Source organism: Symphalangus syndactylus, chromosome 5 (genome assembly GCF_028878055.3).
Source record: "Symphalangus syndactylus isolate Jambi chromosome 5, NHGRI_mSymSyn1-v2.1_pri, whole genome shotgun sequence".
NCBI classification, from domain to species: Eukaryota; Metazoa; Chordata; class Mammalia; order Primates; family Hylobatidae; genus Symphalangus; species Symphalangus syndactylus.
The window spans coordinates 90,832,934-90,859,049 of NC_072427.2; the positions used below are offsets into that span (position 1 = coordinate 90,832,934).

Below are 26,116 nucleotides of genomic sequence, written 5' to 3' on the forward strand. Positions count from 1 at the left end.
TATTTTTTAGAGACAGGGTCTTGCTATAGACAGAAAACAATCTTTTATAGCAAAATACTGTTAGGAGAAATAAGTTCAAGATATTGATTTTACAAGATAGTGACTATAGTAAATAACAATGCACTGTATTTTGAACATCACTGAGAGTAGATTTTAAGTGTTCTCACCACAAAAAAAAGTATTCAATGAAATGCAGATGTTAATTAGCTCAGTTTAGCCAATCCACAATGTATACGTATTTCACAACATCACATTGTACGTGGTAAATATACACTATTTTTATTTGTCAATTTAAAAAATATCACACAAAAATGAAAAAATACACATTCAGTTACAAAGACACTTAAGACAGACATTTATCAAAACCAAATTCCCTCCTCATAGCACAGTAAAACCAGAAACAAATTTCTAAAATACAATTTAATGGTCCTAAGATCAAGGTCATTAAAATGCTCATATCTGGAAGGTACAGTAAAGCTGGTCCACCATAGTGCAGCAGGATGAATGTTATAATCCTCTCAGAAAGTAATCTGGAGGCACATTCAAAGCCATAAAAATTTCTGTGCATTTCTGTCTCACTGAAAGAGCTACCAGGAATTTATCCTAAGGAAATACTCCAAAATAAAGAATACTATTTCATGGTGAAAATCAGTGCAGAGTTATTTGTAATTAAATATAATGAGCAACCACAGGTTCAAAAATATAAGCATAGTGAAAAAATATTATGCTGGACACAGTGACTCACACCTGTAGTCCTAGCTACTTGGAAAGCTGAGGCAGGAGGACAACTTGAGCCCAGAAGTTCAAAACTAGCCTGGGCAACATAGCAAGACCCTGTCTCTAAAAAATAAATAAATGAATAAAAATTTTTTTAAATGCATGGCACATCAACTTGATGGAATGTTATACAAAATATTTAGATGACATTATGACACCATAATAGCACAAACATGTTTATGACACAATAATAAGTAAAAATTAAAAATATAGGAATAAGGAAGTCAATTATGATACATCAATGTAATAGGGTATCGGACAAAAGTTTTAAATGATCATCATGAAGGCTATAGCCACATGAAAAAATAAAAGATTCTAATGCTATAAGAAAAGGAATAAAAAATAAAAAGATATTGCAAAGGGAAGAAATAAGGAAGACATGATTCCTGGAATTTGTGATGAACAGACAGAAAATACATTTTTCTACTACCCTCTCCCCCTTCTGTTTATTGGGACTCTTGGTGAAGACAGTAACTCTGTCAAGAATTTGACCTACAAAAGGTTAAAGAAAAAGTCATTTCAAAGCTTTGCCACATTATTATTGACCAAGGATAGAAAATTCCCTTTTGTTTAGATAACCCCCTAGTGGGCCTTTGTAAAAACTAGACTCTCCCCTCCTACCACCCACAGGTCTGGGGTCTGGAAGAAGGGGATTGAGAAGTAGTAGGAATACGGGACATGTCTACTGAAAGACAGAGAACTTGGATTAAGAAGAGAGATTGAGCTTGGGTAAAGAACAGAGATGAGGGAACTTTCCAGAACATAGGGAGGAGAGAGGAAGCTAGAGAACCGGCAGTAAGCAGGGATGCAAGGGACTCTGCCCAAATTTCCAATGGTGGGAAGGAGTAGGGCACTTTTTAAAACAATGATGTCTGCCATTTTTCTCTTTCACTCTGTGGGAAAATTCCCCTAAAATAATTGTCTATGCACAGTCCCTCGTTCTCACTACCAGCCCTCCTTAGACCACTCTGTCTAGACCACATACATCTGCCTCCACCTCTCCTCAGAAACTACTTCTGTCATGGCCTCTAATGACCTCCATGTCATCAAAGCCAGTGGTCACCTTTATGGCCTCACCTGACTCAATCTCTCAACCGCGTTTGTCACAACTAACATCACCCTCTTCTGTAAAGAGCCGAGCTCCTCCTGGGCTTCCATGACACCACGCGCTCCTGGTCTCCTCCTGCCTCCCCCACTCTCCATCTTAGCCTCCTCAACTGGTTTCTCATCTTCCAGGCAACTTTAAACTTGAAGCCCCACCACCCCCTCTCTGGTCTCCACCCTGTCAACTTTCTCATTACTCTGTTTCATCCACTTTTCATGACTTCAGCTCCATCTACACGCGTTCGCAGCTTCCACGTGTGTGTCTCCAACCGGACTTTGCAGAGACACAAATCAGCATGCAATTGCCTACCTCATTCTTCACTCAGCTGCCTCATTCAAACTTAACTTCCCCTGTCAATATGGTCCTCTCTCAGAGCGGATTTTTACACACACTGATTAGAAGTCATCATGGAATCCATCCCTATCCACATTCAATCCATCAGCAAGTCTTAGCAAGTCTCATGAATTAAACATACACACAAGTCAAATTCATGGTTCCTGCTTTATTAGCATAACTCTCCATTTAATTATACATAATCAAAGATGAGACATCACTGAAGAAAAATATCTGACAAAACCTACCTTGTTCTTGAATCGAGATCTTACCTGTCCCATTTTTATGAGACCAAAATGTAGTTTGGTTCATTTAAATAGAAATAATATAAGGGCATATATCATTATGAAATTAACTCATATAAAGCTATATGAGAAGTCAATTCAAAACAAAATAATTGTATAAACACAACCTAGGAGCTCAAATGTTTACAAATTTAATGAATGCACTTAAGATTATTCAAAGTAATATTTCCTAACTTAGGTATTATAAAATTTACCTTAACAAGGTGAAAACATAGCATAAATATGAAAAGCACAATTTTGGAACTTTTTTTAGTAAAAACTGCATTCTCTCTATGCATAGGACTTCATCAGAATAAGAAGTGTACTAAAATCATGTTAATTTAAAGATCATCATGTATTAAACAGTCCTGGATGCTGTGATTTCTACCTTCATTCAGTATTACCTGTTTTGAACCCCAAGGGGGTTTGTTCAAACTTACCTTTGAGTCTGGAGGAGGAGCCAAACCAAGGAAGGAATAAATAATATTCTCTTCTTTTGCAGAGAAGAAAGAGTCAAAATCCTTGAAGCAAAGAAAAATAAAGTTTAAAACTACTGCACACTTGTGAGCCAGTTTATTTACGGAAACTGATCTTTTTTATTTATTAGTCCTTAAGTTAGGAGGTCACACAAAAAGTCATCCCAGTTTGCTTTGTCAAAGATGACTAACCTCCAGAGTTAAGAAATCTAACCATGAACTTTACATTTGTTTTTATACACTTTCATTGTGCTTGTATACCACAGCAAGAGCGCACACACACAAACACACACACACACACACACACACACACCTACCCATGCTCAGGAATTGCTGACAAGACCCAAATATACACAGTAAATGGCTTTTCCAAGTTTCACACCACTAGCTGGTTTACTTATAATCTGGCCCTATGCATATGGTCCCTGATCAGCTGAGACTGAGATGATACAGGCTGTCCATACTGTGATTAAAGTATCTCTAAGGGCCCAGATACATCTCAGGCTCTCCCAATACGAACAGGCACAAAACCATGGGGGACATAGAGGGCGACTGTTTTGGCAAAATGGGAACAACTGGAGTGATTGGAACTTGGTAGTGGATTGAAATCTGATGCTTAATGAAGTTTCCACCCCATCCAGATCCTACCAGGGCCAGTCCTTCACCAGGCAGGTCCAGGCCTAAACCACCTTCCCAGTAATGTAGCTGTCAATAGCTTAGAAGAGTTTCAATTTTGATGATTAAAACATAAACGATATTCCCCCAGACTACTTTATTACTGCCAATCTTTGTCATTGGGCCTTGATGCAATTTCAACAGTGTTGCAAAAAGACTCACAAAGTCACAGGTGTTTGTCCTACAGGGCAACACACAAACCAACTTAGTTGTTCTTTGCCTACCCTACTCTTAGTGTATGTTAAAAAGCTTAAAACCAGCCAGGCATGGTGGCTCATGCCTCTAATCTCAGCACTTCAGGAGGCCAAGGTGGGAGGATTCCTTGAACATGAGTTCAAGACTAGCCTGGGCAACATGGTGAGACCCTGTCTCTACAAAAAATACAAAAATTAGCCGGGCATGGTGGCACACACCTGTGGTCCCAGCTACTTGGGAGGCTGAGGTGGGAGGATCACTTGAGCCTGGCAGATCAAGGCTGCAGAGAGTTGTGATTGTGCCACTACACTCTAACCTGGGAAACAGAGCAATGACCTGACTCACAAAAAAAAAAAAAGAAAAGAAAAGAAAAAAAAGCTTAACACCAAATACAGGTCACAGCTATTGAGAAAAAAGTATTATGGGGGGGCGCGGTGGCTCACGCTTGTAATCCCAGCACTTTGGGAGGCCGAGGCGGGCGGATCATGAGGTCAGGAGATCGAGACCACGGTGAAACCCGTCTCTACTAAAAATACAAAAAAAAAAAAATTAGCCGGGCGTGGTGGCAGGCGCCTGTCGTCCGAGCTACTCGGAGAGGCTGAGGCAGGAGAATGGCGTGAACCCGGGAGGCGGAGCTTGCAGTGAGCCGAGATCAAGCCACTGCACTCCAGCCTGGGTGACAGAGCGAGACTCTGTCTCAAAAAAAAAAAAAAAAGTATTATGTATTCCTGTGTGTTACTGTTTTTTTTCTTTTTTTTCTTTTTTTTTTTTTTTTTTTTGAGACAGAGTCTCACTGTGTCTCCCAGGCTGGAGTGCAGTGGCACAATCTTGGCTCACTGCAACCTCTGCCTCCCGAGTTCAAGCGATTCTCCTGCCTCAGCCTCCTGAGTAGCTGGGATTACAGGTGCATGCCATCATGCCCAGCTAATTTTTGTATTTTTAGTAGAGACAGGGTTTCACCATGTCGGCCAGGCTGGTCTCAAACTCCTGACCCCAGATGATCCACCCACCTCGGCCTCCCAAAGTGCTGGGATTACAGGCGTGAGCCACCGTGCCCAGCCTCCTGTGTGTTACTCTTATTCAAAGCTTTATTGTTTTTCTATCCATTGCCTCAAGTCTCTCAGTGATTAATTTTATTTTTTTATACTGAATACATGGTTGGAAGCTGCCTCAAATCTTGGTTGAAAGGAATGTAACATCATGAGTAACTGCAGGAACTTTGGTACAGAAATTGTGATTGATTCCCAGAGTACACGCTTACTAATCATTGTTAAAAGATCACATGAGATAACGCGTTAATAGTAGTAGTAGTAAGTTGGTGAAATGTAATAAAGTAAATCTATGCTATTTCCCAAAAATTCCATATATAAAGTTCTGAAAACTTCTTTAGTTGGCCGACTCTAGATTTCAAGGCAAGAAAGGTTTTCTTATAGTTGAGTGAACTAGTCTTTTGCTTCAATTTAAGACCAAATACCTTCTTCAGAATTCCAGAAGGCTGAAGAACAACTCATCATTATCTTTGACTTGATGCTACCAAATATATGTAGAAAATAATGAACATAAAACAGGTTTTCAACTCCCAGTTCTGCTACTATGGCAGATTAGAGGCCCTGAAAAGCTGTCTCAAAAAAAATTTGAACCCAATTAAGAAAAAAAAAAAATTTAAATACACTGCTGAGCTGGCATAAAAGACTCCAGCCAGTGAGAGCGTGAATCCTGACAGGAAGCACACACCAAAGCTACCGTTCATGCTGAGAGTTTCTGACACACACAGGACACCTTTATCATCACTTTGACCCTGAAGAGGAAAAAGGGGGACGTAGATAAAGCCTGGAGCCTCGTCAAGCTGGGGAGTTTCATAAAGCACACACACCAGAACTCCAGAGGGTTCTGCCTTCAAAGTAAATATGAATGAGAAAATACCCTACCAGGCAGAACAGAATGGAAGGAAACTTCCCTGATTCAACTTTGCTTCTGGGTGAAGGGGAAAATATTCTCCTCTGAGAATTTATAACCACAAGTAGCATTCATGAGAGGTTGCAGTTCAAATTCCCACGCCACGTGTGATCCTAAAAAATCTTAAAAGGAAATCTGAGTTTAAGATGTGTCTAAGTTTGATACAGTTCTAAGGAAACTAGCAGATATAAACCCCAGGCCTCAAAGAGTATCCGCTGCTGTGATCTGAATGTATCCGCCAGAAAGCTTGTGTTGGAACTTAATCCCCAATGCAACAGTGTTGGGAGGTGGGGCCTAAGGGGAGCTCTTGAGGCCATAAGGGGACCATCCTCATGAACTAATTGATGACATTTATGAAAAGGCTTGAGGCTGTGAGTTAGACTCTCCCTTTCTCTTGCTGCTGGGATACCCTCAGCCACGTTTGACGCAGCCACAAAGCCCTCATCAGATGATGCCCTCGATCTGGGACTTTCCACCTACAGAGCTATGAGCCAAATAAACGTCTATTGTTTATAAACTATCCAGTCTGTGGTGTTCTGTTTTAGCAGCACAAAACAGACTAAGATAGCCACTGATAAAGTTTTTAAAAATGAGCAGTTTGAAGCTAAAAGTTACAATATAAATAAGGGAATAAAAAGAAAACATAGTGAGAGCAAGAAGAATAACAGAAGGTGGAATTAAAAATCAGAATCAGATATTGGAATTATCAGGCAAAGAATATAAAACAGCTATATTTAATATATTTAGTGAAAGAAAAGAGAAACTCGAAAACAGAATAAATACCTAGAGAGAACAATCAAGCAAATTTAGAAAGGAACCAAAAAGAACTCCTGAAAATAAAAAGATGTAATAGCAGAATTGTAAAACCCAAAATGTGGATGAAACAAACACACCTGAAGAGAAAATTAGCTAACTGGAAGATGCAGTCAAAGAAATCATCCAGGCTGGGTGTGGTGGCCCATGCCTATAATCCCAGCACTTTTAAGAGTCAGAGAAGAGGCTGGGCGCGGTGGCTCACGCTTGTAATCCCAGCACTTTGGGAGGCCGAGGCGGGCGGATCACGAGGTCAGGAGATCGAGACCACGGTGAAACCCTGTCTCTACTAAAAATACAAAAAATTAGCCGGGCGTGGTGGCGGGCGCCTGTAGTCCCAGCTACTCGGAGAGGCTGAGGCAGGAGAATGGCGTGAACCCGGGAGGCGGAGCTTGCAATGAGCCGAGATCGTGCCACTGCACTCCAGCCTGGGCGACAGAGCGAGACTCCGTCTCAAAAAAAAAAAAAAAAAAAAAAAAGAGTCAGAGAAGGGAGGATTGTTTGAGCCCAGGAGTTCAAGACCAGCCTGAGCAACATAGCGAGACTCTGTCTCTATTTAAAAATAAATAAATAAATAAATAAACAAACAATCAACGAATAATCTAGAGAGGAAAAAAGAGATGAAAAATGTGGAGGAAATATTATTGTACGAAAACAGTGTGAGAAGATCTAACAAATGTCTTATAGGAGCTCTTGGAGAAGCAAATACAGATAATAGGGGAAAACCTAAACTCAAGCATACAATTGCTAAACACTTTCTTTTTTTAATTTAATTGTTTGAGACAAGGTCTCACTATGCTGCCCAAGCCAGTCTCGAACACCTGGGCTCAAGCAATCCTCCCACCTCGGCCTTCCAAAGTGCTAGGATTATAGGCATGCACCATCTCACCTGGCCAATTACTAATAATTTTCTAGACTTACTGAAAGATAACAACCCTTAGTCTCAGGAAGCCCAATAAATAATTCTAAACTAGATAAATAAAAATAACTCTAAACCTAGACACATCGTAGAGAAATATTATTAAAAGCAACCAGAGAGAGAGGAAGAAAAAGACGAAGAGAAAGAGGAAGAAGAAAAGAAGACAGAAGGGACAGAAGAAGAAAGGGAGGAAAAGAAAAAGGAAAAAAGAAAGTTTCCCAATAAAAGAATAGTGATGAGACTGACAGCTGACTTCTCAATAGCAACTTACAGGCCAGGTGAAAGTAAAATAATAATTTCAATGTGTTTAGAAAAAATAACCATCAGCCCAGAATTCCAGACTCAGTAAAACTATTTTTTCAAGCATGAAGGTGAAAGAAATACATTGTCTGGAAAATATCTTTTTTTAAACAAACAAAAACTTAGAGAAGTTACCACCAAGAGACCTTCACTTGAAGAAACTTATAGGATGTATTCAGGAAGAAGAAAATAATTCCAGATGGAATAGCTCAGATTCAAGAAGTAAAGATAAAATTAATAGTAAATATGTGGGTAAATCTAAATCCGAACAAACATTGATTGTTCAACCAATAAATAGAAATGCCTAATTTGTGGAGCAGGATGCGAGGCCAGCTGAAATGCTGAAAAACCAAACACATGTAAACAGAGAGAGTGATTAGGGTGAAAGTGTCTAAAGGCCCTTTTAATGTTTGGGACAGACCGGGTGCCGTGGCTCACATCTGTAATCCTAGCACTTTGGGAGGCCAAGGTGGGTGAATCATCTGAGTTCAGCAATTCAAGACCAGCCTGGCCAACATGGTGAAACCCTATCTCTACTAAAAATACAAAAAAATTAGCAGGGCATGGTGGTGCGTGCCTGTAATCCCAACTACTCGGGAGGCTGAGGCAGGAGAACTGCTTGAACCTGGGAGGTGGAGGCTGTAGTGAGCCAAGATCGCACGACTGCACTCCAGCCTGGGTGACAGAACGAGACTCTGCCTTAAAAAAAAAAAAAAAAAAAAAAAAAAAGTTCGGGACAAAAGTAAGGTTACTGATTATCTTTAACGAATTTAAATTAAGTATGTATGTTAAAATAGCTAAGTTAACCACTAAAAGGATAGATTATTTGCATTGAGTAAAGGGGAAAATAAAATTAGAAAAAAGAGACTTTAGTCAGTAAAATTACATCAAGAAAGGATTAAAAAAACTGCAAAACTGAGAAAAATTAAAAGCATATAACAAAGTAGAAGAAACTCCAAATGTACTCATAATTTCAATGCATGGGTCAAAAAAGAAAGGTATAAATGTTTTAACATTGGCTGCATAAATGTCTTCTTTTGAGAAGTGTCTGTTCATATCCTTCGCCCACTTTTTGATGGGGTTGTTTGTTTTTTTCTTGTAAATTTGTTTGAGTTCATTGTAGATTCTGGATATTAGCCCTTTGTCAGATGAGTAGGTTGAGAAAATTTTCTTCCATTTTGTAGGTTGCCTGTTCACTCTGATGGTAGTTTCTTTTGCTGTGCAGAAGCTCTTTAGTTTAATTAGATCCCATTTGTCAATTTTGGGTTTTGTTGCCATTGCTTTTGGTGTTTTAGACATGAAGTCCTTGCCCATGCCTATGTCCTGAATGGTATTGCCTAGGTATTCTTGTAGGGTTTTTATGGTTTTAGGTCTAACATGTAAGTCTTTAATCCATCTTGAATTAATTTTTGTATAAGGTGTAAGGAAGGGATCCAGTTTCAGCTTTCTTCATATGGCTAGCCAGTTTTCCCAGCACCATTTATTAAATAGGGAATCCTAAACACATGAAAAAATGCTCATCATCACTGGCCATCAAAGAAATGCAAATCAAAACCACAATGAGATACCATCTCACACCAGTTAGAATGGCCATCATTAAAAAGTCAGGAAACAACAGGTGCTGGAGAGGATGTGGAGAAATAGGAACACTTTTACACTGTTGATGGGACTGTAAACTAGTTCAACCATTGTGGAAGTCAGTGTGGCGATTCCTCAGGGATCTAGAACTAGAAATACCATTTGACCCAGCCATCCCATTACTGGGTATATACCCAAAGGACTATAAATCATGATGCTATAAAGACACATGCACACGTATGTTTATTGCGGCACTATTCACAATAGCAAAGACTTGGAACCAACCCAAATGTCCAACAACAATAGACTGGATTAAGAAAATGTGGCACATAAACACCATGGAATACTATGCAGCCATAAAAAATGATGAGTTCATGTTCTTTGTAGGGACATGGATGAAACTGGAAACCATCATTCTCAGTAAACTATCGCAAGGACAAAAAACCAAACACCGCATGTTCTCACTCATAGGTGGGAATTGAACAACAAGAACACACGGACACAGGGAGGGGAATATCACACTCCAGGGACTGTTGTGGGGTGGGGGGAGGGGGGAGGGACAGCATTAGGAGATATACCTAATGCTAAATGACGAGTTAATGGGTGCAGCACACCAACATGGCGCATGGATACACATGTAACAAACCTGCACATTGTGCACATGTACCCTAAAACTGAAAGTATAATAATAATAATAAATATATATATATTAAAAAAATGTTTTAACATTTATACTTAACGATAAAGAAAATACTGCAGGCTGGGCGCAGTGGCTCACACCCGTAATCCCTGCACTTTGGGAGGCCAAGGCCGGTGGATCACCTGAGGTCAGGAGTTCAAGACCAACCTGGCCAACATGATGACACCCTGTCTCTACTAAAAATACAAAAAATTAACCGGGCATGGTGGCGCCTGTAATCCCAGCTACTCGGGAAGCCTGAGGCAGAAGAATCAATCACTTGAACTCGGGAGGCGGAGGTTGCAATGAGCTGAGATCGGGCCACTGCACTCCAGCCTGGGCAACAAGAGCAAAACTCCGTCTCAAAAAATAATAATAATAAATAAATAAAATAAAAACAACAAAAGAAAATACTGCATATCAAAATATATGGAATGAACTGACAGTACTCAGTGAGAAATTTCTAGCCTTAAATATTGACATTAGAGAAGAAAAAAAGGTTAAAAGTGAGCTAAGCATCTAACTGAACATTAAGGTAAGGGGAGGAAAAAAAACAAAGTGTATAGAAGGAAAAAATGATAAAGGCAAGAGCAGAAATTTTAAAAATAAGAGAAAAATTAGCTATAAAGATATAAGTATAGAGAGATCAGAAAGAATCAATAAACCAAAAGACCAAAAACAAACAAACAAACAAAAAACTATGAACAACATAAATTAAAAAAAAAATCAGAGAAGACACAATAGAAACATTAGGAATGAAGAGAAGACATAACTACCTATTTTAAACAGGTCTTAAGAATATCTTATTTAAAACTTGGGGGGATGTTGATAATGGGGGAGGCTCTGCATGTGTGGGAACAGGGGGTATATGGGAAATTTCTGTACCTTCCTCTGACTTTTGAAAAAAAATGTTATACTAGACTTTAAAACTTAAAAACAAGCTCAAGGCTGCCATGGGCCATGATGGCACCACTGCACTCTCCAGCCCGGGCAATGGACAAAGACCCTGATTAAAAAAAAAAAAAAAAAAAAAACTAGACATCTTAGAATTTATAGAAACAGAATTATGAAAACCAACTTACGAAAAAGTAGAAACCCTAAACAGTCCATTCATTAAGGAAATTGAAACGTTTCCCACAGAGAAGAACCCAAGCGTAGCAAGCTTCCCAGATGAACAAGAGGCTCTCTAAAAGAAAATTATATTTGTTTGGGAATAGGGGATTGCAATGGGAACACATGTGTCATAGTAAACTATGTGCATATTCAGGGAGGTAAAAGAAGACAAAGGTTTTTAAAGAAAAATAAGGTCTGGGCACAGTGACTGACACCAGTAATCCCAGCACGTTGGGGGGTCAAGGCAGGAGGACTGCTTGAGCCCAGGAATTCAAGACCAGCCTCAGCAGCATAGGGAGATGCCATCTCTACAAAAAATACAAAATTTAGCTAGGTGTGGTGCTGCACACCTATAGTCCCAGCTATTCCAGAGGCTGAAGCAGGAGGATCAATCGAGTCCAGGAGGTTGAGGCTGCAATGAGCCATGATCGTGCCACTGCACTCCAGCCTGGGTGACAGAGCAAGACCCTTTCTTTCCAATGACTATCACTGGTGCAGAGGGGGAGGGACGTGATCAGGGAGAGGCACGCAGAGGGCTTCCACATTTCTGGTGATAGTATACTGTCCTTCTTAAACTGGATGGTGCATACAATGGTTGCTCATTGTATCATTCCTTTTTAAATTATGTATTTCTAATCACATATGGCATATTTCAAAATAAAGTTTAGGAACATAACATAGTTTGTTCAGTAACGTCGATATGTTGAGAAGCCCTCTCCCCACCCTAATTGGGTTTGCATCCTGTGTTTCCTTACAGCCCTGAGTACCCGGAGACACTCATCCCTCTGCTAAATGGGCACCTCTATGCTGATCGATCCAGGTCCTCTTTGGTTGTGTTCAGTCAGGCCCAGGCTATCTTGGTCCCAGGCAGGCACTCCGGCCCTTACCTGGGCTAAAATGCACAGATGCCAACTTGTCATCAACAGATGTGTCTGCTCTTTCCAGTTCACATTCCTCTGTCAGGCAGGGAGCCTGGCCTCAACTGTGCCTGGCTTCCAGTGTGGTGTCTCCTTTCTCAATCTAACAGTTGTCTGCCCTGGCTCTCAGGATAATATCTTCATTTGCTCTGCATAGAGTAGCAGAAGTTCAAACTGGCAGGGGCAGGAAGGCACTGAGGACTACCCTTGACGTCCAATCCCCTCACTGCCCAGTGAAATCTACTGCTTGCCTCTGGGGTCCCCTTCCACCTGCTGCCATCATCAGGCATGGCATATGATTGACCAAGAATCTTCAGAAGCCAGGGAGACCACTTAAATAACAGTTATATACATTTTAATCATGTAGAAAGAAACATTGACTATCTAGACTGACGTTATTTTGAGCCTGCATATCCTTCAGAACTTTTGAGTCTCCTTTTAAAATCTGAGCATACAAATAAAAATAATCATTTTTACCTACTTTCTGGAAACAAAGCCCTCTTCTTCATGAGTGTACTTTTGTAAGTGGGTCCATAGACCACAGAAAAGCAAATTAAGCAAAGCTTCTCATAAGGTAAACTACAAATACCTCTCTGAAGGTAGAAATAAAAAGAATAGAAACAGTTAAACATGAAATAATTTGTATATTTATTTCATTAGATCCATATTTGTTATAGGAAAATACATCTTAAAAATAGCAGTTATTATTTGGAAAACCTTTTCTTTCTCCTCCACAATTAAAATGAAAAAAAAATTACTAGATCACAGCAAACTGGGATAAGAGATGACTTTGAAATATTCTTTTTTATAGCAGAAAATAACTGTAGTAATTTTATCCTAGGAGTTAACATTGGTGGACACCTACATCAATATTGTGTCTACTGTAACTCACTTAAATTTAAAAGGATGATTAAAATAAGCAAACTAAGACATTTAAAATCTTATTTTCCCTGGAAAAGTACTAGAAGGAAACATGAGATGATTCTTCTGATAATTTCTGAGCACAGAAAGCTTTCCTAAACAAAAATCAGAATTCAGGAATCACAAAGACAAAAGATTTAATATCTTTGGCTACACAAAAAAGTGTAAGTTCTGCATTGCAAAAAAAATCCCTTTTGAACGTCAAAAGACAAGTAAGAAATGTGGAGGAAATATTTGCAACATCTATGGTGATATGGTTTGGCTGTGTCTCCCCCCAAATTGCATCTTGAATAGTAGTTCCCATAATCTGTCTCATAGAAGGGACCCAGTCGGAGGTAACTGAGTTATGGGAGTGGTTCCCTCATGCTGTTCTCATGATAGTGAGTGAGTTCTCACGAGATCTGATGGTTTCATAAGGGGCTTTTCCCCATCTTCACTCTGCACTTCTCTCTCCTGAGGTCATGTGAAGAAGGGCATGCTTGCTTCCCATTCCACCATGATTGTAAGTTTCCTGAGGCCTTTCCAGCCATGCTGAACTGTGAGTCAATTAAACCTCTTTCCTTTATAAATTACCCAGTCCTGGGTATGTCTTTATTAGCAGTGTGAGAATGAAGTAATACATATGGTCAAAGGGCTACTTTCTTTCATATGCAAAGACTCTTACAAACCAGTAAACATTACCTATAACCCAATTGGAAAATAGCAAAGAATATGCATAGGTAAATCATAGAAAAAGCACAGATAATTTATAAATGTAGTTTTAAAAGATGTTCAATTTACCCATAGAAAGAAATCCAGGTAGAAGCAATGAGAATTCATGTTTTACCAAACAGATTGTCAAAGTTCCAAAAGTATGCTATGCACAGTGTTGTCAAAGTCACGGGGAACTAGCCACTCTCAAACTCAGCTGGTCGAAATGTAAACTAGTACAACTGCAACAGACGACCATTTGCCAATATTGATCAAAATGTGAGACGCATATGTACTTTAACTCAGATGTCTACCAGGAATTTATCCTACATATATATATATGCACACTCATACCAGATACAAAGATCTGTTATGTATAAAGATAACTCCTACAGCATTGTTTGTAAGGTGGAGAGGCTGAAAACAACCTGAATGTTTTTCATCAGAGGACCAACAAAAAATTATGTCACACACAATGGAACATTTTGCAGACATTAAAATATGGGGCAGCCAGGCACAGCAGCTCACACCTATAATCCCAACACTATGGGAGGCAAGATGAGTGCATCACTTGAAGCCAGGAGTGTGAGACCAGCCTGGGAAATACAGTGAGATCCTATCTCTACAAAAAATAAAAAACATTAGCGAGGTGTGGTGGTGCACACCTGTAGTCCCAGCTACTGAGGAGTCTGAGACAGGAGGATTGCTTGAGCTCAGGAGTTTGAGGCTGCAGTGAGCTATGATTGCGCCACTGCACTCCAACCTGGGTGACACAGCGAGACCCTATCATAAAATTAAAATAAATAAAATAAGCATGGGCAGCTATACTGTGAACTCTGAGATGCGGTTATTAAGTCAACAAAACAAAGTCATATATAATACACTCTGATTTTTTAAATGACATTCAGTTGTAAATCTACATAGAAAACTTCTGCAAACCCAAACACGAAATTGCCAACACTGGCTGCCTCAGAGTAGGATGAGCTACAGAATTCAAAAGAGCCAGTGCAAAATGAAAACATGAGGCCCTTCCTTCAAAAATGGTTGAGAGTTTCAAGACAGCAATAGGAGAACATTAAACAAGTACAGAGCCCTCCTGTGGATGGGGTCCTGTGTGGTATCCCAGATCACAGGTCCATAGAGCCAGCCTGGCTCAGGGGAAGGTAGCTAGAATGACAGGAGTCAGAAACTAGAGGGGGTACCAGGCACAGTGGCTCATGCCTGTAATCCCAACACTTTGGGAGGCCAGGAGTTTGCCTGAGGCCAGGAGTTCAAGACCAGCCTGGGCAACATAGTGAGACCCCTTTGTCTCTACTAAAAATTAAAAATTACCCAGGCATGATTGCACCACTGCACTCCAGCCTGGGCAACACAGCAAGACTCTCTCTCTTAAATAAATAAATAAAAAATAGAAATGGAGGGGAATAATTTTCACTAGAGACCATTTTGAATCACCTTAATTTTTCATGGGCATATATATTAATTTTTTAATTATATAATAGAAATGATTTTATAAGAAATAAAATTCCTCATCACCACCATCCCCCCTAAAAAAATATCCCTTTCCTTATCCAACAAGAGCCACAATTTTGAGAAATGTGGGTCAGGTAAAGGAAGGTGGGGAAGATGTGGGTAGGACAGGAGTGAGGGGTGGGGAAGAATTTGAATTGGACCACATGTTCACCTTAATATATGCTACCACATTAAGATTGTTTGAAAATACTTTCACACCCACAGGACTTTTGGTTAAGCCTCTGAAGAATGCTAACACAGCCACATAAGTTTGTATAGCCCTCTACTGAATTGAACAGTGTCCCCCATGAATCCATGTCAGCCTGGAACCCCAGAAAGTGACTTTATTTGGGCCGGGTGCGGTGGCTTACACCTGTAATCCCAGCACTTTGGGAGGCCAAGGCAGGTGGATCACCTGAGGTCAGGAGTTCGAGACCAGCCCAGCCAATGTGGAGAAACTCTGTCTCTACTAAAACTATAAAAATTAGCCAGGCATAGTGGCACATGCCTGTAATCTCAGCTACTCAAGAGGCTGAGGCAGGAGAATCACTTGAACCCAGGAGGTGGAGGTTGCAGTGAGCTGATATTGCACTGCTGCACTCCACCCTGGGAGACAAGAGAGAAACTCCATCTCAAAAAAAAGAGGGTTACCTTATTTGGAAATAGGATCTTTGTAGTTGTAATTAGTTAAGATGAGGCCATACTGGATGAGGGTGGGCCCTATTCCCATGACTGCTGTCCTTATGAGAAGGCCATATGAACACAGAGAGACACACTCCATGTGAGGATGAGGGCAGAGATCAGAGAGACACTTCCATAAGCCAAGGAGACCTAAGAACTGTTGGCAAGCTTTAGAAGCTAGGAAAGAAGCATGGAACGAATTCTCCCTCAGAGCCTTCAGAAGGAACCAACCCTGCACCCACATCTTGATTTCGAACTTCCAGTCTCCAGATCTGTGAGAGAATAAATTTCTGTTGTTTTAAGCCACTGTGTGTGGTAGTTTGATACAGCAACCCTAGGAAGCTAATACAAGCCCCCAACAGCTACACAATTCATCCTGCAAATCAGAGGTCCGCAAACTTTTCTGTAAACAAGCAGACAGTAAATCTTCTTGGCTTTGTGGGTCACATGGCCTCTGCTGCATCTACTCAAATCTGCCACACTATGCAGCCATAAAAAATGATGAGTTCGTGTCCTTTGTAGGGACATGGATGAAACTGGAAAACATCATTCTCAGTAAACTATCGCAAGGACAAAAAACCAAACACCGCATGTTCTCACTCATAGGTGGGAATTGAACAATGAGAACTCATGGACACAGGAAGGGAAACATCACACTCCGGGGACTGTTGTGGGGTGGGGGGAGTGGGGAGGGACAGCATTAGGAGATATACCTAATGCTAAATGACGAGTTAATGGGTGCAGCAAAACAACATGGCACATGGATACATATGTAACAAACCTGCACATTGTGCACATGTACCCTAAAACCTAAAGTATAATAAAAAAAAAAAAAAAATCTGCCATGGTGCTAAATCAGCCACAGACAATAGGTAAATGAATGAGTGTGGACATTCATTTATAAATTTATAAAACAGACAGTGGCAGTAAACAATTTTTAAAAAAAAAACCTAAAGAACCAGCAGTTCTGTGCAGCAAGAGAAGAGGTCAGATAAGATTCCTACACCTGGCTCCAGCAGTCCCAGGTGCGTGGCACTGAGACATTCCCTCTACTTCACACAGCTCTCATTTCCTCATCTGCAAAATAACCTAGATGGCTTAGATGACCTCTAAGTTAATTTTCAGTTCTCATATTCTGAAGTCCTTTTTTAAAAATATTTCTTTCCAACAACTTGATTTATTAAGTACGATCTATAAACTCTGGGAAAAAAGTGATCTTATGGTGAAATGAACTATCAAATGTATAAAACAAAATTGTTGTTATAACCAAAATGCCCAGAACAGTTTTCAAACTAATTAAAATTACACAAATTTATCTTGTATCTATAGTAAGACTTTATTTCTACAAATCAATTTTATAAAAGTGAAAACTTGCGGGGCACAGTGGCTCACACCTGTAGTCCCAGCACTTTGGGAGGCCAAGGCAGGAGGATCACTTGAGGCCAGGAATTCCAGAGCAACCTGGGCAACATAGGGAGACCCTGTCTCTACAAAAAATTTAAAAATTAGCTGGGTGGAGTACTACACTCCTGCAGTCCCAGCTACTCAAGAGGCTGAAGTGAGAGGATCGCTTGAGCCCAAGAGAAAGAGGCTGCCGTGAGCCATGACTGCACCACTACACTCCAGCCTGGGCGACACAGAAAACTTACCATGTTCCTGTGCAAATACATGTGTGTGCACACTGCAAGGCTGAACAGAATTCCTTGCTAAATGTATGTATTTTTTGTACATGTGACCTCAATTCTTCAAAATAAAAGAACCTGAAATAATCCCCAAAACTTCTGAATCATCATGATATTGTTTCTGTCCTTTTCTAAATCTTAAATATTGATTATTCATAATGGATCTACCATCCAGCTATTGGATGGCAGAAATAGATCATGACCTGACAGTTATGAATAATTTCAAATGCTGACTCAAAATTAACCTGCTTTAGAAAATTTTTTTTTTTTTTTTTTTTTGAGACGGAGTCTTGCTCTGTCGCTCAGGCTGGAGTGCAGTGGCGCAATCTCGGCTCACTGCAAGCTCCGCCTCCCGGGTTCACGCCATTCTCCTGCCTCAGCCTCTCCGAGTAGCTGGGACTACAGGCGCCCGTCACCACGCCCGGCTAATTTTTTGTATTTTTAGTAGAGACGGGGTTTCACCATGGTCTCGATCTCCTGACCTCATGATCCGCCCGCCTCGGCCTCCCAAAGTGCTGGGATTACAAGCATGAGCCACCACGCCTGGCTAGAAAATTTCTAATACACACACGCACAGCAGGATTTTTAATAGAAGCACATACTCACCCCACAGTACTGCTCCTCATTGAAGATCTGGGGAGGCAAAGGAATCCCATTTTGAGGTTTTTTCTCTCCAGGAACATTCTCTCTCATCCACCTCCTATTGTCTTCATCTCCAGCAATATCTAATTCCTTAAAGTCGATTTTATTCGCTTCCAGAAAACCCACGACTTCTTGCTGTTTCTTCCTAATCTGGTCAAGAGTAGAGAAATATTAGGCTGTTCATGAAAAATATTTGCTTACATTTACAAAAATTAAATCCTTCCTCTAGTTGTACTATACAACACAAATAATTTTGTTAAGTATTCAAACAAGGAAAATGATAGAATCACACTTCTTTGTTATAAAGGGTCAACCAAATGACTATTTAAATTCTGAAATTTTAGTATTATCAATGCTTACATTATTATAGAATCAGGCTGGGTGCAATGGCTCACACCTGTAATCCCAGCACTTTGGGAGGCCAAGGCAAGTGGATCGCTTGAGGTCAGAGGTTCGACACCAGCTTGACCAACGTGCTGAAACCTTCTCTCCATTAAAAATACAAAAATTAGCCAAGCACGGTAGCACACGCCTGTAATCCCAGTTACTTGAGAGGCTGAGGCAGGAGAATCACTTGAGCCCGGGAGGTGGAGGTTTCAGTGAGCCAAGATCATGCCACTGCAATCTAGCCTGGGTGACAGAGCAAGATTCCATCTCAAAACAATATAAATAAATAATTAATTAATTATTGTATAATCAACTGTTAAAACTAAATTTGGGCTTTAGAAGACTCCATAGGAGTCCTAGGTAATGAACTGCAACCCAGCTTAGTACATAAACAAACTGAAAACCTAACTAGAAGTTTGCCTTTGTAACCAGAGCTGAGTTGCAGTCAATGACAGCAGACAAGCTTCAGCCAATCACAGGCAGCCAACTGTTCAAACCACTTTCAAATAAGGCAAATACTGAGTTAGAACCCAACCTAGCTGTCTGTACCTCACACCCTTTTTCTGAATGTCATTTCCTTTTCTCTGGCGATAAATATAACCTGCACGTGTAGTGGGGCAGAGCTTCGTGAACCATTTTTTGGTCTGGACTGCTGCCAGATTCTGGACTCACAAAAGCCAATTAAGATCTACAAATAGCCGGGTACAGTGGCTCACACCTATAATCCCAGCACTTTAGGAGGCCGAGGTGGACAGATCACCTGAGGTCAGGAGTTCAAGACCAGCCTGACCAACATGGAGAAACCCCATCTCTACTAAAAATACAAAATTAGCCAGGCGTGGTGGCACATGCCTTGTAATCCCAGCTACTCAGGAGACTGAAGCAGGAGAATCACCTGAACCCAGGAGGTGGAGGTTGCGGTGAGCCGAGATTGCGCCACTGCACTCCAGCCTGGGCAACAAGAGCAAAACTCTGTCGCAAAAAAAAAAAAAAATCTACAAAACTAGATGAGTTGTAATGTTGTCTTTTAACATGACCTAATTGGAATAGAGATGCTCTCGTATCTTTTTTGCAGTCTTCAAAATACTTTTAATTTTTTGCAAAGCGTTAATGGCCAAAAAATAAATCAGAATTGGGAAGACAAGGGATTGGGAAAAGCGAAAGAAGAGAAAAAAGAGGCCAGACAATGTGGCTCACGCCTATAATCCCAGCACTTTGGGAGGCTGAGACAGAAGGATTGCTTGAGCCCAGGAGTTTGAGGTTACAGTGTGCTGATCATGCCACTGCACTCCAGCTTGGGTGACAAAGTAGGACCCTGTCTCTTAAAAATAAAATAAAAATTTTGTTTAAAGAAGAACAGAAGGCCGGGTGTGGTGGCTCACACCTGTAATCCCAACACTTTGGGAGGCCGAGGCGGGCAGATCACGAGGTCAGGAGTTCGAGACCAGCCTGACCAACATGGTGAAACCCCATCTCTACTAAACATACGAAAATTACCCGGGCATAGTGGCATGCACCTGTAATCTCCACTACTCGGGAGGCTGAGGCAGTAGAATCGCTTGAACCTGGGAGGCAGAGGTTGCAGTGAGCCCTGCACTCCAGCCTGGGCGACAGAGTGAGACTGTCTCAAAAAAAATTTTTTTAGTTTAATTTTTAAAAAATAAAATAAAATAATAAAATAAAATTAAAAAGATACTTTACTATGAAATTCAAATATCAAGTATACCCACACTAAAATGCATTTCATTCAGTTATGAAAATAAGAGTATTAGTCACATTGAACTAAAAGTAGCTTTAGAAATATTACAGGAGATTAAAAAGCTCACATAGAGATTGGAAGGGCACAAGCAGGGGCTAGGAAAAGCTGGAGGATGTTTCTCCCAGCACATAAAAAAGCCACACAGCAAAACTTTTCTCCCACAGATTCCTCCTTTCCTACTCACACCTGGCTCCTCTCTGAGTTCAGTGCAGCCACACCTAAGGGAACGTGGTTGAATGTCCTTTCTCTACCTGTGTAACATGTAATGACCATATCTGCCAGTAGCCATTTCTTACCAACGTGGCCATCTCTCAAACTTAGAACTCCTTCCCCATAAACAATTACAAAAGCAATTACAATTTTCTCTCTTCAAAGAATTCACTCCTGAAAATGTGTGATGCCATCTTTTATAAACACTGGCAAATAAGTTACAGCAGACTCTGTGGACCCCATTTCAATAACTACAGGGAGAAACTTACAGAAAGTGTAACCAGGCCAGGTGCAGTGGCTCACACCTGTAATCCCAGCACTTTGGGAGGCTGAAAGCGGAAGAATCACTTGAGCCCAGGAGGTCAAGACCAGCCTGGGCAAACAAATTTTTGTCAAGATGCGGCCTCTACAAAAAGTTTTTGTAGAGACCACATCTCTACAAAAAATTTAAAAATTAGACAGGGGTGGTGGTACATGCCTGTAGTCCCAGCTACTCAAGAGGTGGGAAGATCACTTGAGCCTGGGAGGTGGAGGCTGCAATGAGCTATGATCACATCACTGCACTCCAGCCTTGGCAATAGAACAAGACCCTGACAGAAAGAAAAAGAAAGAAAGAAAAAAAAAAGGCCCAGGCGTGGCGGTGCATACCTGTAATCCCAGCACTTTGGGAGGCAGAGGTGGACGGATCACAAAGTGAAGAGACTGAGACTATCCTGGCCAACATGGTGAAACCCTGTCTCTACTAAAAATACAAAAATTAGCTGGGCATGGTGGCGCACACCTGTAGTCCAAGCTACTTGGGAGGCTGAGGCAGGAGAATTGCTTGAATCCAGGAGGCGGAGGTTGCAGTGAGCACATATCATGCCACTGCACTCCAGCCTGGCGACAGAGTGAGACTCTGTCTCAAAAAAAAAAGAAAGAAAAAGAAAAAAGGAGGAAGGAAGGAAGGAAGGTAGGGAGAGAGGGAGGGAAGGAGGAGAAAGAAAGGGTAATAAAACAAATAATCAATCAACAGTTATTTAGTGACTCTCTACTTTGCACAAGACATTGTGCCAAGTCCTTCATGTGAATAGATTCTTAAACTGCTTGTTTGGGTGAAAAAAAAAAAGTACAGAACTAATTGGTACAATATAGATATAGAATACACTCAGGATACTGAGGCAAAAGTATGGCCATTTATTAAGAGTAAGATTAAAACTTGGCCAGGTACGGTGGCTCAGGCCTGTAATCCTAGAACTTTAGGAAGCTGAGGCGGGCAGATCATCTGAGGCCAGGAGTTCGAGACCAGCCTGGCCAACATGGTGAAACCTCGTCTCTACTAAAAATACAAAAATGAGCCAGGTGTGGTGGCGCATGTCTGTAATCCCAGCTACTTGGGAGGCTGAGGCGGGGGGATCACTTGAACCCCGGAGGCGGAGGTTGCAGTGAGCCCAGATCACGCCACTGCACTCCAGCCTGGGTGACAGAGTAAGACTCTGTCTCCAAAAAAAAAAAAAAGTGAGATTTAGGCCAAGCACAGTGGCTCATGCCTGTAATCCCAGCATCTTGGGAGGCCGAGGTAGGTGGATCACCTGAGGTCAGGAGTTTGAGACCAACCTGGCCAACATGGTGAAACCTTGTCTCTACTAAAAATACAAAAAGTAGTTGGGTGTGGTGGCACGCATCTGTAATCCCAGCTACTCAGGAGGCTGAGGCAGGAGAATCGCTTGAATCCGGGAGGCAGAGGTTGCAGTGAGCCAATATTGCACCACTGTACTCCAGCCTGGGCGGCACAGCAAGACTCCATCTCAAATTTAAAAATAAAAAATAAAAATAATACATAAATAAATAAACTTTAAATATTTTCTTTGACATGACAGTATCTCACATCTCAATTTTCTTAAAGTCTTCTGAATAGAGTATCATCTCATATAAAAACAACTCACAAAAATGTTTTACAGAGCACAAGAGCCCCTTGTCATTTTCATGTGCCTTGTTTACCAGAAGGACTACACTTTGAGGGTTTCAAACAAATGCTGTAAAAGGTACATGCCTGTCCAAAATCTAATATCTGGATGTAAACCCTCTTTTAACTAAACTCAACTCCTTTCTTAGAGACATGTAAACCAAAATATCTATTTTATTCACTTTTGCCAAATTTAATGACTCATGTATAGGGTGTCAGGGTGTTTCTTTGTTTGGGGTTTTTTGTTTCTTGTTTTTTTTGTTTTTTGTTTTGGCACAGGGTCTCCCTCTGTTGCCCAGGCTGGAGCGCAGTGGCACGATCTTGGCTTACTGCAGCCTCAATCTCCCCAGGGTCAAGTGATTCTCCCACCTCAGCCTTCCGAATAGCTGGGACTACAGACGCACACCACCATGTCTGGCTAATTTTTGGTAGAGATGGAGTTTCACCATGTTGCCCAGGCTGGTCTCAAAATCCTGGGCTCAAGTGATCCACCTGCCTTGGCCTCCTAAAGTGCTGGGATTACAGGCAAGAACCACAGTGCCCGGCTGGGTGTTTCATAATATAAGGAAAGGTAAGACAAATCTGGATACTTAAACCCTAGAACCAAATCACCTCCAAGACCAAATTATATAACTATATAATATATGGCCGGGCACGGTGGCTCACGCTTGTAATCCCAGCACTTTGGGAGGCCAAGGCGGGCGAATCACAAGGTCAGGAGATCGAGACCACGGTGAAACCCCGTCTCTACTAAAAATACAAAAAATTAGCCGGGCGTGGTGGCAGGCTCCTGTAGCCCCAGCTACTCGGAGAAGGCTGAGGCAGGAGAATGGCGTGAACCTGGGAGGTGGAGCTTGCAGTGAGCCGAGATTGCGCCACTGCACTCCACGCTGGGCGACAGAGCGAGACTCCTTCTCAAAAAAAAAAAAAAAACTATATAATATATAATAATCTTATATATAATAAGATTTATATATAACTATATAATATATAATAATCATATATAAGATTTATATATAACTATATAATATATAATCTTATACATAAGATTTATATATAACGATATAATATATAATAAGATTTATATATAACTATATAATATATAATAATCTTATATATGATAAGATTTATATATAACTATATAATATACAATAATCTTATATAAAATAAGATTTATATATAACTATATGATATATAATCTTATATACAAGATTTATATATGTATCTATATAATATATAATAATCTTATATATAATAAGATTTATATATGCAACTATATTATAATAATCTTATATATAACAAGATTTATATATGTAACTATATCATAATAATATTATATATAAGACTTTTATATATAACTATATAATATCTAATAATCATATATAAGATATTTATATTTATATATAAGATTTTTATATAACTTATATAATATGTAATATAACTTATATAATATACATAATTTATATGATTTATATATAATTTGGTCTTGATGGTGATTTGATTATATATGGTATATAAAGTATATAATATAAATTAATATCAAGTAATTCTTAATTTTTAAAATTTTGTATTTACTATGTTAATTTTTAAAACAAAATTGACAGTCTATATATCATAAAATTTTATATAAATAAGTATACAAATCACATATAAACTTATATAAATGGTAATCACACATTTAATTTAATTAACACTTATACCATCAATATAAAAAAGACAATGGGGGCCCGGCGCGGTGGCTCACGCTTGTAATCCCAGCACTTTGGGAGGCCGAGGCGGGCGGATCACGAGGTCAGGAGATCGAGACCACGGTGAAACCCCGTCTCTACTAAAAATACAAAACATTAGCCGGCCGTGGTGGCGGGCGCCTGTAGTCCCAGCTACTCGGAGAGGCTGAGGCAGGAGAATGGCGTGAACCCGGGAGGTGGAGCTTGCAGTGAGCCGAGATTGCACCACTGCACTCCAGCCTGGGCGACAGAGCGAGACTCCGTCTCAAAAAAAAAAAAAAAAAAAAAAAAAAGACAATGGAACTAAAAACATTGGATCAATAAATTAAAGGCTCTGTTCGCCACAACACAACACTTACTGAATCTGTAAGACTCAGGCCAACAAAGGTACTGCAGTTTGGGGCAAGCATGGACAAAGAAATACAGACAGACAGAAAGGTGCGGAATGATAGAATTTCTCTTCAACTTCTGGCATATGAACTCTGGTAATTCCCCAGGATCAGGCCTATGAGAACCAAAGGAGGAGGTGCGTGCTCCCCACCACAGCTGTGCTGTGGATGCCTGGCACATAGATCTGCACCCCCCCCCGTGGAAACTGCTCCAAATTCCACAGCTTCACGGCTGAATTTTCAACATTACAAAATCTCATCAGACCTGATGACAGGTTGTTGGACTAAATCATCATTTTAATTAATCACATTCTCTACACATTTTTCCAACCTGTCCATAACTATTCATACCATTTTATAAAGCACTTATTCTCTTACATCTTTTCAGAGATGACTTTGCTGTTTCAAAGAGTAGAGATGCCTTCATTTTAGGCAGTTTTACTTTTAATTAACTATCCAGAAGGCAACTCCTTTATTCGGTCCAAATCCCTGTCTGCTCTTTTTCCAAAGCCTTCTAAGATACCCTCTTGGGAGCACGAATCGGCCTGGGAGGCAGCTGGCCCAGGTCCAGGCCACCTCACCAACATTATTTCCATTCTATCAACCATGCCTCAGGGCTTGATGTGGGATGGGAAAAAAGCTATATTTTATTCTACAATTTTGGAATAGATGAAAAATTTTCCAAAAGTCTTGACTTATGTTTCTTCTATTAGAAAGGCAAAAAGAGATGGAGACAATGGGAGGGAAGACCATGCTTACGATTAAGCCTCACAAGACAGGCAATTGCATCCAGGTCCATGGTGGGACTGTTGGATGCATGGCATTGTGTTAAGTGCCATTTCTCAGCCCTCATCCCCAAAAACGGAGAAAAAGAAGAAAAATGAAATCTGTTTGCCCCCTGTAATCCCCCAAACACCAGTCATTTAAACAGGGCCCAATGCATTGCTCATCAGGTTATTCAGGGCACTTGAGTTCTGCCTGGGCTGGGAGCCTGCAGAAAAGGGTCTTAGGATCCAGGTGAGAGGAGGGAAGAGGGGAGTGAGCATATGAGCTAACCTGGCTGGCACTGTCATCTTGCTGCACCCCTATGCCCTGGCTCTAGCATGGTGCCCCTCCCCTCCAAAATCCTCCCCCTTGCAGGGTCCCTGATCAAGGAGCTCCTCTGGGCCTACAAAGTGCAGCTCCTCACAGCGCCCGCTGAGCTGACTCCCAGGGACACAGCATCAGCTCTTGGAAAAGTCCTTCTCTTTATGGCCCAGAGGGAGGGGTGTGCATAGCACCTCATCAGTTCCCATCACGGACACACTCCTACTCTTCACCTCTCCCCCTTTGCCCCTTCTCCACCCTCCAGGGTGCCATGGCCCATGCTGGCCCCCCAGGCTGCACTGTCTGTCCTGAGTAGTGGCTCTACAGCATCTGGGGGTATTTGGGGTGTGTGTCATTGTTTGGAG

At 40.8% G+C, this 26,116-nt stretch overlaps 1 protein-coding gene across 3 annotated transcripts in view; it reads right to left on the reverse strand.

The window, feature by feature from the left end:
- The window catches only part of SH3BGR (SH3 domain binding glutamate rich protein), a 66,671-nt gene that overhangs the window by 36,902 nt on the left and 3,653 nt on the right, over nucleotides 1-26,116 (reverse strand). For all 3 annotated transcript variants that reach the window (XM_055279726.1, XM_055279725.1, XM_055279727.2), the window contains exons 2-3: nucleotides 18,213-18,398; nucleotides 2,940-3,020 (exon numbers count right to left, since the gene is read on the reverse strand). In XM_055279726.1, coding sequence (XP_055135701.1) covers nucleotides 2,940-3,020; nucleotides 18,213-18,398 — 267 coding nt within the window. The remainder of the gene's footprint in view (nucleotides 1-2,939; nucleotides 3,021-18,212; nucleotides 18,399-26,116) is intronic.